The sequence below is a fragment of the Cynocephalus volans genome, chromosome 10 (assembly GCF_027409185.1).
Source record: "Cynocephalus volans isolate mCynVol1 chromosome 10, mCynVol1.pri, whole genome shotgun sequence".
In the NCBI taxonomy this organism is placed as follows: Eukaryota; Metazoa; Chordata; class Mammalia; order Dermoptera; family Cynocephalidae; genus Cynocephalus; species Cynocephalus volans.
In genome coordinates, this window is record NC_084469.1 from 93,760,146 (window position 1) to 93,777,462 (window position 17,317).

Below are 17,317 nucleotides of genomic sequence, written 5' to 3' on the forward strand. Positions count from 1 at the left end.
CCCGATGATCTTTCTAGAAACCACCTGGTTGGCCCCTCCTGAGCAGGGCAGGGGGTGTGGGTGCCAGGCACCGCTGTCCCCAGGACAGCGCCCCCTGGGATGCCCCAGTTCCATTTCCGCCCAACCCCGCCTGGCCGCAGCTGTCCTGAGCTCAGCAGAACCCGTGATGGCAGGCGGGTGGCGGCACCAGCTCATGTTTGGGTGCAAGGCCCGCAGCTTCCGGACAGCCGGGCCGCCTGGCACAGAGCCCAGCTGACCCGGCCGACCCAGCAGCCACTGCCAGCGGAGCTTGCAGCTCCCCACCAGAGCCGGCCCGTAGGACAGACTCTGTGGCTCCTTCCCAAACCGGCCCAGAGACCCCCACGTGGGTCCAGACCCTCCTGTTCTCCCTCTGGAGTCCCCTGCACCCTTCCCAAACCCAAGGAGCTTCCCGACGCCCTTGACTGGCCCCGCCCTGCTCTGATATCCTGTCCCTCCGAATCACAGCCTCAGGTTCCCCTGGGGTCCCACCCCCCACCACACTCCCCTCTGGCCCTACACCTGGTTGCCACCCTCTGCCTCTGCCCTGAGCACACCACACACAGACGGGGGAAGGTCAGGTGTGCCTCCCCCCTCAGACCTTCTCCTGGTACTGGCGCCGCGACGAGTCCAGTGACTGGATGAGGGCGGTGGCGTGGCCGATGAACATGGCATAGCAGGTGGCGCCCACGATCATGCTGAGCATGGTCAGCCAGATGTCGGTCATGCTCTCGGGCGCCTGCCGCCCGTATCCGATGCACAGCATGTGGCTCATGGCCTTGAAGAGCGCGAAGGAGTACAGCTCGCTCCACGAGTGGTTCTGCAAGGCCACGGGGGGCATGGGCAGGCGCTCGCAGCCCCAGGGGGCCCGTGAACCCCAGGACCCCCCGACCCATCCTCCCTGACACTGTAGGTGGTGAGCTCCCTGTGTTCAGAGGCAACCAAGAGAAAGGGGGGCTTGGGCAGAGGACTTGATTTCTTTTTTTTTTTTTTTTTTTTTTTGTCGTTTTTTCGTGACCGGCACTCAGCCAATGAGTGCACCGGTCAGTCCTATATAGGATCCGAACCCGCGGCGGGAGCGTCGCCGCACTGCCAGCGCAGCACTCTACCAAGTGCGCCACGGGCTCGGCCCAGAGGACTTGATTTCCACACATGCTGGGACAGGTCTGATGCTGCCTTCCCACTTCCCTCCTGGGGAAACTGAGGCCCAGAGGGACCAGAGTCTGGCCCCCACCCCTTTGCAGCCTCTGATGAGTGTCTGCCAGGCCAAGAGGCCATGAAAGTTCCAAGGAGTCAGAACCAAGTGGCAGGGAAGGTGGAGGCACCAGGCAGCCAGGAGGTCCCTCCCCTCCTTGAGTCCTCAGTTGACCAGGCTGGGGAAGGGGGGCAGCGGGGCCCCATTCAGGAAACGGCACCACATGCGCGGGTGACAGCCAGACAATGGGCTGCCTCAGCCCAGGCCGCCGTGCCAGGCGCCGGGGAGGGGTGCCTGCGGGTTTTCCTGTAGCTCCTGACTCCATCAACGCCCACCTGCTCTGTGTCCTAACCAAAAACATCCCAAGTCCCCTGTGTATCCCAAGGCAGAGGCACCCGTGGGCCATGCCACAGGGCATCCTGGACGGGAAGAAAGGCTCGCTGGGGTGCTAAGCGGACATGAACACCCAAGACCCAGCCAGGAAGCCGTGGGTGCTGGGGACTCATTTATTATCTCTTATGGCACACACTACCACTTTCCTATTTGAGGGTTACGATATAAATTTTTCTTTTAAATGCAAATTACAAAGGGGACTTGGGGGGAAAAAAATCACTACGCAGATCTCTGAGTAAGAAAAGTCATCCCAGCTGCACTCAGTTGCCTCTGAATGGTCCCCGGGTCTGAGGTGGCTGTCAGCAATCCAGGGGGGCACTAACGGGGAGACTTCAGGCCTTGTGCGCTCGGAGCAGGGGCACCGGGTCGCTCTCGGGGCCTCAGTTTCCCGTCTGTGAGGTGGGGCGGTGCTCACCACCATGCCGTTGATGGAGACCCAGCAGTTGCGCGGGAAGTCCTGCAGCATGGGCACCAGGAACTGCAGGCAGCCGTCCCAGTGGCAGAGCAGGAGCATCATGCTGATGAGGTTGCAGATGCGCATGACCGCGCTGGCCAGGTCGTAGGTCATGTGGAAGATCTGCGGGGGGCGGGGGCGCAAGGGTGTTACACGGAACATCGCTAGCCGGTCTTGTTCCAATGCAAGCTGCTGAATATTTCTGTACCCTGCAGCTCTGTGGCCACAGGCTTGCGCTTGTGTAAGTAAGTAACCATAGGCTGCCAGCTCTCAGCTTTTTTATAAATGGAAAATAGGCGTCTACTTCTTTAAGAAGACCCCTCCTCAAGTAGCCTCCCTTCCTGCCTTTGTACCCAGGTGTGAAGGCCCTTACCCAAAGCTGGTTCAAAATTATGTCTGTCTGGAAAGTTTTAGATCCTGCTATGACTCGCATATTTTAGCTTCTGTAAGCCAGCTGTGCTTGCTCCTGCAAAACATCCTGTGTGCCGTACAGGATGTCACTAGTTGCCAGCTAAAGGGTGAACATAAGTAAAGCCATTTTGTAAAAACATCTATTTTGGTTCATTTCAAGGATAGTAGGGAGGGGAAAGGACAGTTGGAAAGTCCCCGCCAAGTGCTAACCGCAAAGTTAGCTTATGTACACGAGGCCTGCTTGCATTAGCTGAATGCAAACCAGGCGGTCATCCAATCCACCCAACTAGACATAAAACCGAAAGTAAATCAGGCTCAGGGCCACAGCTCGAATTGGCTGCTGCAGTCCCGGCTGCTAGAATAAATTCTTAAAACTCCTTCCGAGTGTGTCTCCTTTGAACCTTAGCTACAACAAGGGTCCCGCAGACACCCGTCCGGACCGTGCAGGGAGAAGCCCCCAACCGGGACCCACCCTCCCCCCGCGAGCTCCGTGGCGACCACCCCGCTTACTTAGCCCACCCCCCAAGCGGCCCTGTGGCCCCAAACTCCCAGGTTAATGAAATGCTCGACCCACCCCCCAGGTGCTGTCCTCAACTGTGGGAGCACGTGGCCCCTGCCCAGCTGCCACCCCCGCGTTCCCAGGACCACCTCCTTCCCTGCGGCTCGGCCCCGCCCCCAGCTCTTCCCCACCAGCTGCCCCCTCCAGGCATGGTCGCTGCCCTGTTAGATCATGGTGACAAGTGCGCCTCCTGGTGACCACAGCGTGGCAGACTCAGTGCAAAGGGCGGACTGGGACAGTTGGTCCAGACTCGGGGAAGAGGGCGTGGCTTTGCTTCTCTGAGCCTCAGTTTCCCCACGGCCAATGGGGTCGTGAATCCCTCCTCTTACAGAGCGGGAGGAAGGGAAGGTGCGTGGATGTGCCCAGGTTCTGCCCTTATGACTCCCACAGGCTGTCACTGCTGCTCCTGACTCCGCATGACTCTCCCCTGGTCCCACCAGACCCCCGTGCTGTGTCGCCCTATGGCCCCGCCTTGGCAACATGTGCCCTCCCTGTGCCCCTTCCTGCTGGGGCCCCGCCCCTAAGCCCATAACCCTGCCCTGCCGTCTCCCTCTCGGCTCCTGGTGGACGCCCCCGCCGCAGTGCTCCTCCTACCCCAGGCCTCCCCCATGCCCTGTAAGCCTGCCCTGTCTTCTCCCGGCAGCCCTATGAGCCCCTGAACCCTGGGAACTCCCATCATAGCCTGCCTTGTCCCTGGTGCCCACTTAACCCTGCACCCTGCAGTCCCACTAGTGCCCCCAGTACCCTGGCCCTGCACATGAAGCCACGTCCCAGTGCTCATGGCCCCGCTCCTGCAGCATGATGCACCCCTTGTGGCCCCACCCCATGTTACTTATGGCCCCGCCCCGCAGCCATAACCACGTCCGCCCCTCACGGCCCCGCCCACCACGGCCCCGCCCCCGCAGTCTGAGCCCCGCCCGCCCCACGGCCCCAGCCCCCCGCCCCGCCCCCCGCCCCCAGTCTGAGCCCCGCCCACCCCACGGCCCCGCCCCCGCAGTCTGAGCCCCGCCCGTCCCTCACGGCCCCGCCCCCGCAGTCCGAGCCCCGCCCACCCACGGCCCCGCCCCCGCAGTCCGAGCCCCGCCCATCCCACGGCCCCGCCCCGCAGCCCGAGCCCCGCCCCAGGGCCCCCAGGGTCCCAGGGTCCCCAGGGTCCCCGCGTCCCGCGCCACCTCACCTCCTCCCACTGGTGGATGTAGCGGATGAGGCGCGACAGGCGCAGCAGCCGCAGGAGGCTGAGGATCTTGGTGAAGCGCACGATGCGCAGCGCCCGCGCCGTCTTGTAGACCTCGGAGTCGATGCCCTTCTCCACGATGAGGAAGATGTAGTCCACGGGGATGGACGACACGAAGTCCACCACGAACCACGTGCGCAGGTACTTGCGCTTGATCTTCTCGGGGTCCAGGATGATCTCCGTGTTGTCCTCGATCACGATGCCCGTGCGGAAGTTCAGCACCAGGTCCATGAGGAAGAAGGTGTCCGAGACCACGTTGAACACGATCCACGGGGCCGTGGTCTCGTCCTTGAAGAAGGTGATGCCCACCGGGATGACGATGAGGTTCCCCACCATGAACAGCAGCATGGTGAAGTCCCAGTAGAACCTGGCAGCGAGGAAGGGGCCGTCCTCACCCCCGGGCCCTGCCAGGCCGCCTTCCCCAGCCCCAGACACAGCCCGCCGCCCCCGGGCTCCCCCCGCCGGGGTCCCTCTCTCCGGCCCAGCTGTGACCTTCCCTCCTGGAAGATGCCGGAGACCTCACAAAGCCCAAGAGGTTGCTCAAAATAGATGAAAGGTTTCACATGATCAAAAACGGACAGCGTGCCTAACACAAGGTTGCTGTTCAAAAAACATCAGGGGACAGAAAAGCACAGAGGACAGACAGGCAGAGAGAAGGGGACGGCAGGGCGAGGACCTGGAGTGCGGGGCACGGGGCCTGCGCAGAGGTACAGGAACATGCCGGGGGCAGGCTCCGTGGGAGCAAAGGTCAGAGGCTGCAAAGGACAGGGCGGGGGCTGGGATCTGCTCAGCTTGACGTGTCTGGAGGTGCAGAGCCCCCAACGCCATCCTGAGGGGCTGGGGCTTCCACGTGGGCCGCGGGAGGGCCACTCTGGGAAGCGCCCTTGGGGGCAGAAATGGGGGAAGTTGAGGTGCAGTCCAGGAGGGGCAGAGGGGCCAAGGCAGGGTCTGGGCAGGTGCCAGGGCAGAGAGGACCGTGATCCCCGGGACTTGGCCACTGTTGGGACATTTAATATAATAAATGGCTGTGAAAGCGAGGACAGATTGCTTCCACTCCCAAGTACACCCAGACCGGATACACGTCCCCCGCAAGGCCAATCCCAAAATTCTACCTGGAAAGCATGGGCCCCAAAGGCCCTTCCATTCAAGGAATATCTATTGACAGGCCAGGCTCAGTGTTGTGAATGAAGATCTACCCGTGAGGACATATGGACACGCAAAAGGCCACGCGGACAGCTGCCTGCCAGTCAGCTCTCGAGCAAATGCAAATCAGAACAACCCTGAGGGAAAACTGTCGGGTGGTTGCTCAAAAAGTTAAACGTAAAATTACCATAGGACCCAGCAACTCGGCTCCTGAGAATTCCACTCCCAAAGAACTGAAAACAAGGACTCAAACAGAAACCTGCACACCCGTGTCCACGGCAGCACGAGTGACAACAGCCCAAAGGTCCATCCATAGATAAATGAATAAACAGCGCGCTCCATCCGTGCACTGGAACGTCACTGAGCCATGAACAGGAACGAGGCTCTGACACACGTGGATGGACCTTGACCGCGTCACGCTCAGTGACAGACGCCAGACACACAAGGCCACACAGTGTGTGACGCCACTTACATGAAATGTCCAGAACAGGCCCATCCGCAGAGACAGGAAGTGGAGTCGTGGTTGCCGGGGCTGGGTCGGGGGGAATGTGGAGACACTGCTCAATGGGTGCAGAGTTTTTGTTTGGGGCAGTGAGAAAGTTCTGGAAGTGGATAGTGGTGTTTCCACGACAATGTGAATAGACTTCATGCCACTGAATTGTAGCCTTTAAGATGGTTAGATGGCAGATCTTATTATAGGTATACAGACTATAGAAGAAAAAAGCCTCTGAGATCTGGGGGTCTCAGTGACGCAGGGAGGCCCCAAACTGGGGGTCTCAGCCTGCACACTCTGTTTTATTCAGGCAAAGGAAGGTCTCAAATTTCGAGCAGTGATTTATTTGGTTTTGTCTCTAACGCTGGGGGAGAGACCCCTCCTCGTCCCCAGATTGTCAGCTCTTCTTAGCTCTGCAGGTGGGTCTGGGGGGGGGGGCTGTCCCATAGGCCTACTGCCCTCCTTGTCGTGGCCGGAGTCCCCATGTCCTTTTAGGAAAGACTTTCAGGGGCTGGAGGGACTTGCCCAAATTCGCACAATAAATAAAAAGCGGTAAGCCCCAGTGCTGGCACGGCTGAGGCGAGCTCCCTGTTTGGGGAGCCAGAGCCACTGCAAATTGGCTCCTTCTTTCTGGATAGCACCTCGAGGGAAAAGCCATTAACACCACGCCTGCCTGCCTGCCGGGTGACCCAGACGTTCCACTTGGGAGAATTGATCCCTAGGAAATAGTCCAAAAGAAAGAGAAAAAAAAAAAAATTAAAAAGTCATTTGTTCCAAGATGTTCACAGCATCTTGGTCTGCAAGAGCCAAAGGCTGGAAGAGACCCAATGTCTCACATCGTAGTGGCGCCAGCCAGACCTGGGCTGGCACCCGCCCACTGGCACAAGTGACCTTGGGTAAATTCCTTCAGCCCCTGGGAACCTCAGTTCTTCTATCCGTCAACCCACATGTGATGTAAAAGGACGTCCAGCCATGATGCGGAGGGTGCTGAGCCTACAGAACGGCCCCTGCAAACTTCCTAGGATGAGGATAAGACTTCGAGAGAGCTAAGCAGAGCTGACATGGTCTGGGGGTGGGGAGGGGTCCCCCCAACTTTGAGGGCAACGTCAGATGACTCAGCTGGAGATCCAAGACCTTTCTGTGCCTTAATCTAGACAAGGCATGTGGGCTCAGACCCCAATCCGGGGCATCTCCTAGTCAAGGAGACCCCCAGGGCCTCAGCACCGATCAGGATTTAAGGGGGCCCCACTTGTCTGCCACCTCTGCTCCCCACCCCTAGTCCCCAGAGAGTCCACTGTCGAGCCTAGTCCCACCTTCACACTCTCTGGACTGATAACTCCCACCTACCATGCAGGGCACAAGCTATGGGACAAAACAAGCAGGAAAGAGCAACTGAGAAGGCCGGGGGGCCTAGAAACCACCAGGAGGCCTAGAAACTATGGGGGGGGGAGTAGAAGAGGGGCTAGAAACCACCAGGGGGGCCTAGAAACCACCGGGGTGGCTAGAAACCATGGGGGGGGCTAGAAACCACCAGGAGGCCGAGAAACTATGGGGAGGTAGAAGGGGGGCTAGAAACCACCAAGGGGGGCCTAGAAACCACCGGGGGGCTAGAAACCATGGGGGGGGCTAGAAAGGGGGGGTTAGAAACCACAGGGGGCCTAGAAACCACCAAGGGGGGGGCCTAGAAACCACCAAGGGGGCCTAGAAACCACCAAGGGGGGCCTACAAACTGGGGGAGGCTAGAAACCAATGGGGGGACCCAGAAACTGTCCAAATGGCCACAAACATGAGGGCATCCTTCATGGGTGACTTCAGAGATATTCTCTCCTTTATTCTTGGGGAGGGGGTGGGCGCAGGTACCACTCTTCCCCACTGACAGACAGGGGGGTTGCCCAACCAGGAAGCGGGGTGCAGGGCTGAGACCTAGGCCTGCAGGGGCCTGTCCTCTGTCTACTGCCCACAGGGTCCAGGAACCTCCTTCGTCTCCTCTGTCCCTGGGGATTGACTTGTGGGCCGTGTCACATGGTGTGGTCTGTCTTCCCAGGCAGGGCTGTGTCCCCTGGGCTTGAGGGAGATTGGAGCAGAGGGCAGAGGGACTGGAGAGGGGCTGAGGAGAGAGGACGGGCAGGGGGCCATCCTCATGGATCCCTTGTGGCATAGGGCCCCCTACTCCAACTGGGAAACGCCCAAACATAGCCCAGGACCTCAATCCTTGTCCTGGCCAGCCAGCCTGGTCCCCTGTGGAAGGGGGCAGGAGGAGAAAGGAGGAGCATGCGTACCCCTACCAAAGGGAAACTGAGGCCTGAGGGCAGAGGGGGCCCTAGAGTCCTGCAGGGCATCAGCTTCCCCACCCCAGCATGCCAGCCCAGCCCTAGGCAGAGAGATGTTGGGACACCCTCTCCTGCCTTTCGCTTTCCTTCTCTGAGCCCCAATGCCTCATCCGCCCCATATCAGCAGCCCTCTCCCCCTCGGGCACCCAGGCCCTTCCTGGTCGGATCCCAGCATGGACAGGGTCAAGCCTGCTCAGCTGTCACGGGGGATTTCTCAGCAAGAACTTGAATGACCACAGTTAAATCCCGTGTTTTAAAAAAATCATTAAATCCTGTATTTAAACAAATCATCCCTAACAAATAACAGTGAGGCCCCGATGAGGCCCCCGCGTCTGTGAGACACCAGATTCCCACAGCTCCATCACCAGCGCAGCCCTGGGAGGGCAGGAGTGGGAAACCCAGCCCCGGACACAAGGGGCCGGCCCAGGGCTCCTGGGAGGCCTGCCTGGCCTTGGCTCTAACACCTGCAGATGGGACCAAGCCTGGAACCCTCTCCCACCCACGTGGGCTCCTGATTTCAGCAGGGATCCCCCAGGCCCTGACACCGTAAGCTCACATCCTACTCCACCGGCTGCCCAGCCTTCCTCTCGGCTCAGACAGGGAAACTGAGGCTCCTCAAGCAGTAAGTGACAGAGCAGCCTTAGAAACCAAGCAGGCAGACTGCGGTCCGGGCCAGACAAGCGCCCAGAGGCCACGGATCTCTCCCCGTTGTGCTCCCTAAACCCCATGGCAACCAGCTGTTCAGGTGCACCAGCTTGGGTGACCGATGGGGAAACTGAGGCTCGTCGAGTTGAAGTGGCGCAAGGTCACGCAGCAGAGTGGAGGAGATTGACTTGACTCCTCTCCTCGTGGAGCCCTTGGTCCCGTGTATGGTGGGGAGGGCTCTGCCCTGGGGGTCTTTAGCCCCGCTGGAGCAGGGGTGTCCTGGGAGCCTGGCCACCGAGGTTCTGGGCACGGTGGACAGACAGGGCAGCTCTGGCAGGACCTGAGATTCGGGCCGGGAGGCAGTCCAGGAATTACAGATCAGGACAAATCTGGGAGGGGATTAGGGGCCCGAGGTCGGCGATTAGGGGTGAGCCTGGGGATGGAAGATTAGGAGCCTGAGCCCTCAGATGTGGAGTTACAGATCCGCAGCAGGTGTCATGGATTAAGAAAGGGAGACCCCAGCGGGGGAAGACACCAGATTCAGGGGTAATCCCCAAACCGGGCAGACATGTACGGGACTGAATGTGTGCCAGGTGCCCAGGACACGCAGTGACCAGACAGGCCCTGCCCTCCCTCGGGGCTCCCAGCTGGGCAGGGCAGACGGGTGATGCACACACACCAAGACGGGGTGCTTCAGAGGGTGCTGGCCTGAGACCAACCCAGGGGGGCTTCTCAGAGGAGGTGGTGTGTGGGTGGCTCAGGAAGAGGAGCTGCTGGACAGAGTGAGGAAGGAGGGGGTGGCATCCCCAGCAGAGGGAACAGCATGTGTGACCGTGATGGGGTCCCCCCACCCCACCAAGGCCAGCGAGGTGGGGAGCGCTGAGCTGCAGCAGGACAAGGGGAGGTGGGAGGAGCTGGTGGGGAGGGGTCCAGAGCCAGGGAGGTTTAAGTGAGAGGAAAGAAAGGACGCGCGAAAGTCTGGAGAAGCCCTTGAGGCAGCCAGAGGGGTCTTGGGACCCCCAGGGTCATTCCCAGGATGCTAAAGAGGGGGTGGGGGTGGGAGCCCTTGGGGATTGGAAGTTTTTCAAGCAGGGCATTTAGGGAAGGCCCTGGAGACAGGAGGGAAGCTTTAGCCATCCCTGACCTCTGACCCCTCCCAGCAGACCGTGAAGCCTCCATCCGCACCGGAGGGTGGGCCCTGGATCTCAATCTTCCCAGCTGGGAAATGGGTCCCTCTGCTGACCCCCATCCCCCCGCATGCCTGAGCCCATGGCCAGCCTTGGCACTGGGTCTGGAGCCAGAGAAACCCTCACCCCAGTCCCTCGGCCACCCCCACCCTGGATAATATGGGGTTTATTCCCCTGATCTAATGCAGGGATTCATCACCCAGGGATTTGCAGAACGGCACCCCCCTCCTGATCTCCTGCTGATCCGATAGGCCATCTGGGTCGGGGGACAGGGGCCTTAGTCCTGTCAGGGCCTTCCAGCCAGCCCCTTCCCTACTATCCCCTTGGGGACTCCAGGGCCCATGACAGATACAGGTCCAGGCTCCTCCAAGGGCCGGGAGAAGGAACTAACTCATCTCTCCCTCATCATGCCAGGCCTCCCCAGCAATAGCCAGTTCTGGAATGCCGAACCGAAAACCAGAAGCAGCAGGAGAGACTGAGGTCAGACCTCAGGCATTTATAGATGTGGAACTGGATGCAAGGCAGCCCGGAAGGCACAGGCCCCACTGCTGTCTCTTGGGACATGAGGTCTTGGACCCCAGAAATCTCCCCTCTGCCCCCCCCAGGCTGGAGTCCCGAGGGACAAACCCCTGCCCCACCCAGGTCCCCTCCCTGCCAGGCCTGCCTCCGTACCACCCAAGTCACACCTATCTGAGGACGTGGTTGCAAGTGGTAGAAAAAGCTGCCAACCCAGCATGGGAGACGGGGTCCCTCCTTCAGAGGTTTCCTCCTTTGAATCTGCTTGGTCTTTAGAACCAGAAGTGGTTGGGTTAAAGAGAATATGAATGAAGCACGTTTATTTTTTAATAATGTTTTCAGGGTAGGGGGCAGAAGACCCTGCCAAGACCCCCGGAATTCCATGGGGCTGAGTCCCTTCCTTCCGTTGGTTTCCACACTGTTCCAACTCAGGCATGAATTCTAATGTGCTAAAGGGGGAAATCGAACCTCCTAACCCCCAAATCCTTCCCTCCATCCCTCCAACTTGCTTTTCCACCGACTCCCCCCATGGAAGCTCCCAGAACGTCTCTTGGGACTTCTGTATGCCCAGTGCCAGGGCTAGAGCGACCTGCAGGCTCCTGAGACCCTGTTTTATAAATGAACCAACTGGCACTTCAGAAAGTGGCTGGGGCTTGCCTGAAGCTGCCCGGGAAATGACAGTCGAGATCCTGACCTGCGTCTGCCCCTCGGTGATCTCAGCAAATATGTCCTGGGCACCCACCATGTGCCAGACCCAGGACATGACAAGTACAGCAGACCACTTCCCAGTATCCTAGCAGTGCAGAGTGAAGTGCAGAAGAGTCACCAGGCCCGCGCAAGGGGAGGCCTGTGTGCTGCGAGATGAAGGACCCAAACTGGGGTTTGGGCAAACCCGGCAGGGACACAGCTTGGGCAAAGGCTTGTCGCTCAGTAGAAAGGAGAGGGGCACAGGGTGTGAGATTTGAAACCCATGAAATGCCAGCATGGCCGAGAAAGTCACACACCCGTCCCCCTTTCCCTCATCCACCATCACCTTACATTTGGGGAAATCAAGGCAGAGAGACCCAGAGAGGACCCAAGGGACCCAGCCAGCCCTGAGAGGCACTGGGCTCAGGGCTCCGACTCCAAAATCAGCTTTGAACAAATGCGGGGGCCTCTTGGAGGCTGCCCCGAAACACCCTCCAAAGCACGGCCTGGCCCCAAGTCTGGCCTCTGCCCAGGCTATTCCCTCGGCCGGGACACCTTCCTCCCCAGGGCCACCTCTGACGCCTCCTCCTCCCTCCACTGTCCCTGCACTGCTCGCCCTGCCTCCGCCTCGGTGGCCCGTGCAGAATGAGGGCCGTTCCAGTTCACCAGACTTTAACTGTCCCTCTCTGGGTGCTGGGCAGTGCAGGCCAATTTACACAGGACATGGAAGCAGCCCCGGCCTCTGGGCAGGAAACGGGGCCTGTGGTGGGGGCCTCCTGCTGCCCTGTCCTTTAAGTCATGTGTGGTGCATGGGGACACAGCACTAGCAGGGACGGTCTCTACACCATCAAGGTGTGAGAGCAGAAGGGACAGATGTGCATACACACGTATATATATTATCTACCGTGCCCCCAGGCACCCCTAATATCTCCAACAATCCCTAGGTGGAGGCCGAGCTGGCTGGTGGTCAGGAGCGCGGGTGCCCAGGCCAGCCTGCTGAGACGGGAATCCTGGATCTGCCCCTGACTAGCTGTGTGGCTCTGAGCAAGCGACTTGACCTCTCTGGGCCTCCCTTTCCTTGCATGTAGAATGGGGACAGCCGTGGCACCCGCCTCACTGTGGTAATCATGCATATTATTAGGGCTAGCCGGTTAGCTCACTTGGGAGAATGCGGTGCTAGTAACACCAAGGTCAAGGGTTCAGATCCTCTGACCGGCCAGCCACCAAAAAAAAATTAATATTATTAAATTAATATCTGTAAGGTGCTTCCAACAGCCCCTGACCAGGGGTGGGGGCGGCTCAGGGAGCGCTTCTCTTGTGATATACTTGGGGTCGGTCTCTATTGAATCAGAAGGGTCCTGAAGGGGCATGGGCCCCAAACTATGGGAGGGTCATAAAGGCCCCCATGTATCCAGCTCGGCAACATCTAAGTCATTTTCCAAAATTTGACCACCATGACCCCCCGGAGTCTCGACTACAGACCACATCACTTCCTCCCGCTTCCTCACGCCCCATGTTAGTATTTATCTTCCCAGCCTCAACACAACCTCGCTTGGCCCACACAGTGACCTGGGGGCCCCTCTGTATTTCAGAGTGCAGAGTGGGGCCGAGCCTGCCCAGGGCCCCACAGGTGACTGTGCCCAAGTTGGGGACACGGGATGGAGCACCCTTTGTCCCCATCCACCCCAAGCCTCACACGGCCCCTTCTGCAGCCAAGAGGAAGCCCAGAGCCACCCCACCACCCCAGGGAGGGCCTGTGCTTCAACCTGCCAGTCTCCAGGGACAGCCTTGTACCCCCTACCTGGTGTCATGGGGGAAGGGATGTTGGTCCCCTGGCCCACCATGTGCCTGATGTCCCTGTCCAATGAACACAAGTGCCCCAAGCACAGTGGGGCCACAGACCAGAGAACCCTGAAAATGAAGTCCATCCTTTTCCTCTGTCCCCGTTTCACAGACTGGAGCACTGAGTGGAGACACTGATCCAAGCCCTCCCGGGCTGGACCATCAGGCTGGAGGGTCCAGATGCAACCCCTCTGAGCCCCTCCTGGGGCCACCCCTACCCCTGGCCTTCCCTGAAATCCGGGCTACTGGCCAACACTATTCCCTTCTCAGGGAAGTCTAAGGGGTGGGCTTTCTTCCAGGTTCTGTTTCTGACTTGTGTGACGCCGGGCCTCAGTTTCCCCAGCTGTCAAGCACTAGGGAATGTGGAAGGACTAGGGGAAGGGAGAATTCCACAGCCCCCTTTGCCCAGCGCTGGAGGTACAGAAGCAAATGGGGGTCTCAGGCCTGAGAAAGGAGGTCGGGTCCAGAGGCCGTGCGCTGTCCGTGGTGCTGAAGTCGCTCCTGCCCAGATGCTCGGGCTGGCGGCCGGGCGGGTCCCACCTGCCCAATGCACCCCACTCACAGCCCAGCGCGCACACGCCCAACACACAGCCCCGCTGGCACGCCCTGTCCCGGGACCTCCAGTGCCCACCGATGCACGCCCACTCTGGGCACACACACGCGTGCACAACACCGCTCCCCAATACACACCAATCACACGCCCTCTGAACGTGTACACACCCACTGCCACGCACACCCCGCACACGGCTCACGCCAGTGCCTCGCCTGGACGCGCACACACACGCGGCACGGCGACCCGCCACGCAGACACACCCCTAGGGACACGCCTCCCCCCGCAGCCCTGCGCAGGCCTCAGGACCCCCGTCCCCCGCAGTCACATGCTCGTGTCCACACAAACACACACGCGGCCCGCAGTGAGACGCACGGCTCACACTCGCCGGCCCCACGGCGCGGCCACGGCCCTGCTCGGAGCCTGTCCACGCAGTACCCGGGGGAGTCCACGGCGACATCTGCACACGCCCCGACACCCGGGCACGGCACCCGGCGGCTCGGGCCGCGCGGCTGGCAGAAGACACAGGGCGCGGGGGGAGCCCCTTCCCCGCCGCCTCTCCGGCGCCCACGGTCCCCTCTGTTCGTCCGCGTCCCCCCGGCGGCACCTGAAGTCGCTGTACGGGTGGATGATCCAGGCCCCCGCCGACTTGACGCGCTCCTGCTCGCGCTCCACGGCCTTCTGGCTGCCGAACATCCGCAGCGAGAACTTGTTGACGCCGGGCTGCAGCAGCGCCCCGAACTGGCGCTGCATGAAGCTGGCCTGGCTGCCGCGCGGCTCCCCCGCCGCGCCCGCGTCCTCGCCGCCCGAGAACGACACCTGCGGGCCCCGCGCCGCGCCCTCGGGCCCCGCGGGGCTGCACTGCGGCTCGCCGCGCCCGCACTCGCCGTTCGGGCTGCCCTTGGCGGTGCTGTCGCGGGGGGTGGCCGGGCGGCCGCACGAGCTGTCGCGGCTGCACAGCCGGGCCCGCGGGCCGCCCTCGCCCGCCGCCTCGGGGGGCGCCGCCTCGGCCCGGACCGGCTGCGGCTGCTGGGGGGGCGCGGGCGGCGGCGGCGGCGGCGGCGGCCCCGGCGCGGGGGTCGCGGCCGGGCTGTCCCCGGGCCGCCCGCCGCCCCCGCGCGCGTCCATGGCGAGGCGGCGCCGGGCAGTGCGGAGCGGAGCCGCCGCCGCCGCCGCCGGCCCGAGCCCGAGGGGGGGGGAGCGGGGGCGGGGCGGGGCGGAGCCGCGGGGGGCGGGGCCTCGGCCGCGGGGGGCGGGGGCGGGAGCCCCGCGCCCGCCGGGGAAACTGAGGCGGCGGGGGCGGCCCAAGGTCACGCGGCCCGAGGCCTGGCGGACCCCCGCGGGCCTCATGGCAGAAAGGGAAACTGAGGCCCGCACGGCGGAAGGACGCGCCCAAGGTCACGGCCCGCGCTCGGGTGTCCTCCCCGGTCCGGAGGACTCGGCGGGGGAGGGGAGGCCTCGGAGTCGCGGGGCCGCCGGGCCGGTGCCAACCTCTCCCCTCCCTGTAGGTTGGAAGATTTTCGTCACACAGGGTGTTTTTAAAGGCCTCAAGGGCCCTTGCTCTGTCGCTTTAGGGTCCTGGACAAAGAGTCTTGAATGTGTGGGGAGGGGCAGGCAGGGTTGGGGTCGATTCTGGGAGTCGAGGCGTGTCAGTCGCCCCCGCTTCCTGCTCTGCCTATGAGGAAACTGAAGCCGAGACAGTCTGGACGAGGAGAACAGAAAGAGCCACCCAAGGGTGCTGGCGACCCCCACCCCTCCAACCATGCCCTAGAGCAACATGGGGTGCTGGGGTCTCCTGTAAGTCTGGTGGGCTTTAGATTGGGAAAGTGCCCGGGGTCACAGGGCAACCCAGGGTCACTATCACCTTCCCACCCAATACCCACCTTGGAAGCCCCCTGGGGGCTTCCTGGTCCCTTGCCCCCTGGGACTCAGGCCCTGCCTCTCTCCCGGCCCCTCAGCCCCCCAGTTCTGGGAACACAGGCTGTTCCTGGCCCAGAGGCAGCCTGAGTCCCTGTTTCTGGGGCTGTAGCCTGATGGGGCTGTGTGCTGCTCGATGCCCCCGTCCCTAGCCCCCACCCCTCCTCAGCTCCACCAGAGGGGGTGGTCACAAGAGCAGGACAGAGGCAGGTGAGAAAGAAGGAATGGAGAGATGTACCGATGGTGGGGGGCACCCAGCCTAGGAGGCAGGAGGCCTTGGACCCTCCTGGGACCCTCCAGCCTTCATAGCAGTTTTCAGGCTGGCATCCTTTTGGGCACAGAAGCTGTGTGTTGGGTGCCCTCCACCCACCATGACCTGTGCCGCACCCAGTAGGCACTAAGTAGCAATGGACGGGTGTCACATGTCCTCATCTGAGGATGGATGGGCTGAGCCCAGCCACCCCTCACCCCCACTGGCTGCCCCACACCCTGGGGACTCCGGTGCCCCCCATGTCACCCCAGTGGCCACCTCCGTGCGGGCAGGCAGGGCAGCTGTCTGTGCCGAGGCGCCTCAGAGCAGCTGGGCGGGCCTGCGTCGGCAGTGCCAGGCTGCAGCCCGCCCCGGGGGCAGATGTGTGTTCCAGCTGAAGGAGGATCTTTTATGCTCACCCTGGGAAGATGTCAGGCTGGGCAGGTCGCCAGAGCCCCGGGGCTTACGGCTGAGCGCAGGAAGGAGGCCCAGCCTGAGGATCCACCATGGCATGAGGGGGAAGGCGGCCCCTCCCCCCTGGGCTCGCCTGGACCCGCGAGTCACAAAGCTGGACTTAGGGGGTCCCAGCCCCTCTCTGAGCCTTGGGGTCACCGTGTCCTGACGACTCCTCTCCAACCCATAGCCTGCACCCAGGGCCAGGGCCAGGCCACTGTGATCGTGCACGGGACCGCCCAGCACACCCACGCTGACTGCTTGCCCTGCTGGAGCGCTCTGCATTTATCCACTTACCCAACAGACACTTATTAGCACCTGATCTGGGGGCGGGGGGCCAGAGTGGGGCTGATAGCAGGCTGAGGACACAGATGATAAACACAGGAAACGACGACGTTTAGCAGATGTCATGGTGTCATTAGGAGGTTAGGGGGAGGAGGCGATTTCTGAGGGAAGACCTGCAGATGGGGGAGGGACGGTGACACATCCCGGGGACTTCTGCAGGAAGAGCGTGCAGGCAGGTGCACGGCCTGTGCAAAGGCCCTGAAGCAGGGCTGTGCCTCCCCGAGGAGCATGCAGATTTAGGGCCCAGGGGTTGGGTGGTAGATGAGGAGAGTTGTGTAGACAGATATAAACACTGGTCTGTTGCCTAAACCCACCCATGGCTCCCCACTGCCTCTGGAAGAAATTGCCAGTCCCTCCCCGCCGGCCGTGGTGCACACCTGGCCCCCGCGTTCCCTCTCAGCAGGCTTTACAGCACTTGCCAACCACGGCCCCACTCGCCAGGAAGGTCCAGGCTGGACGCCCCAAGGCTTCAACAATTTGGGGGCCTTCAGAGGGAAAAAAGCTTAAGACCAGGAAGACAAAATTAGGGAGGGCAGGCACTGGGACCCCATGTTCACTGCTGGGGAAACAGACTCGTTCCGGGTCTCAGAGCCACCTACACAGATGCCATCAGTGCAGAGTACAGCCCAATGGCAGTGACGTTGACCACGGCCCCCTGGGCCTCAGTTTCCCCAGGGTGTGCACGATAAGGAGTG

General features: G+C 61.6%; 1 protein-coding gene across 1 annotated transcript in view; it reads right to left on the reverse strand.

The window, feature by feature from the left end:
* Positions 1–14,785, reverse strand: part of HCN2 (hyperpolarization activated cyclic nucleotide gated potassium and sodium channel 2) — a 22,231-nt gene extending 7,446 nt beyond the window's left edge. The window contains exons 1-4 of the mRNA XM_063109056.1: positions 14,265–14,785; positions 4,208–4,631; positions 2,022–2,183; positions 620–838 (exon numbers count right to left, since the gene is read on the reverse strand). Of these exons, the coding sequence (XP_062965126.1) occupies positions 620–838; positions 2,022–2,183; positions 4,208–4,631; positions 14,265–14,785 (1,326 nt within the window). The remainder of the gene's footprint in view (positions 1–619; positions 839–2,021; positions 2,184–4,207; positions 4,632–14,264) is intronic.
* Positions 14,786–17,317: the final 2,532 nt, after the last annotated feature.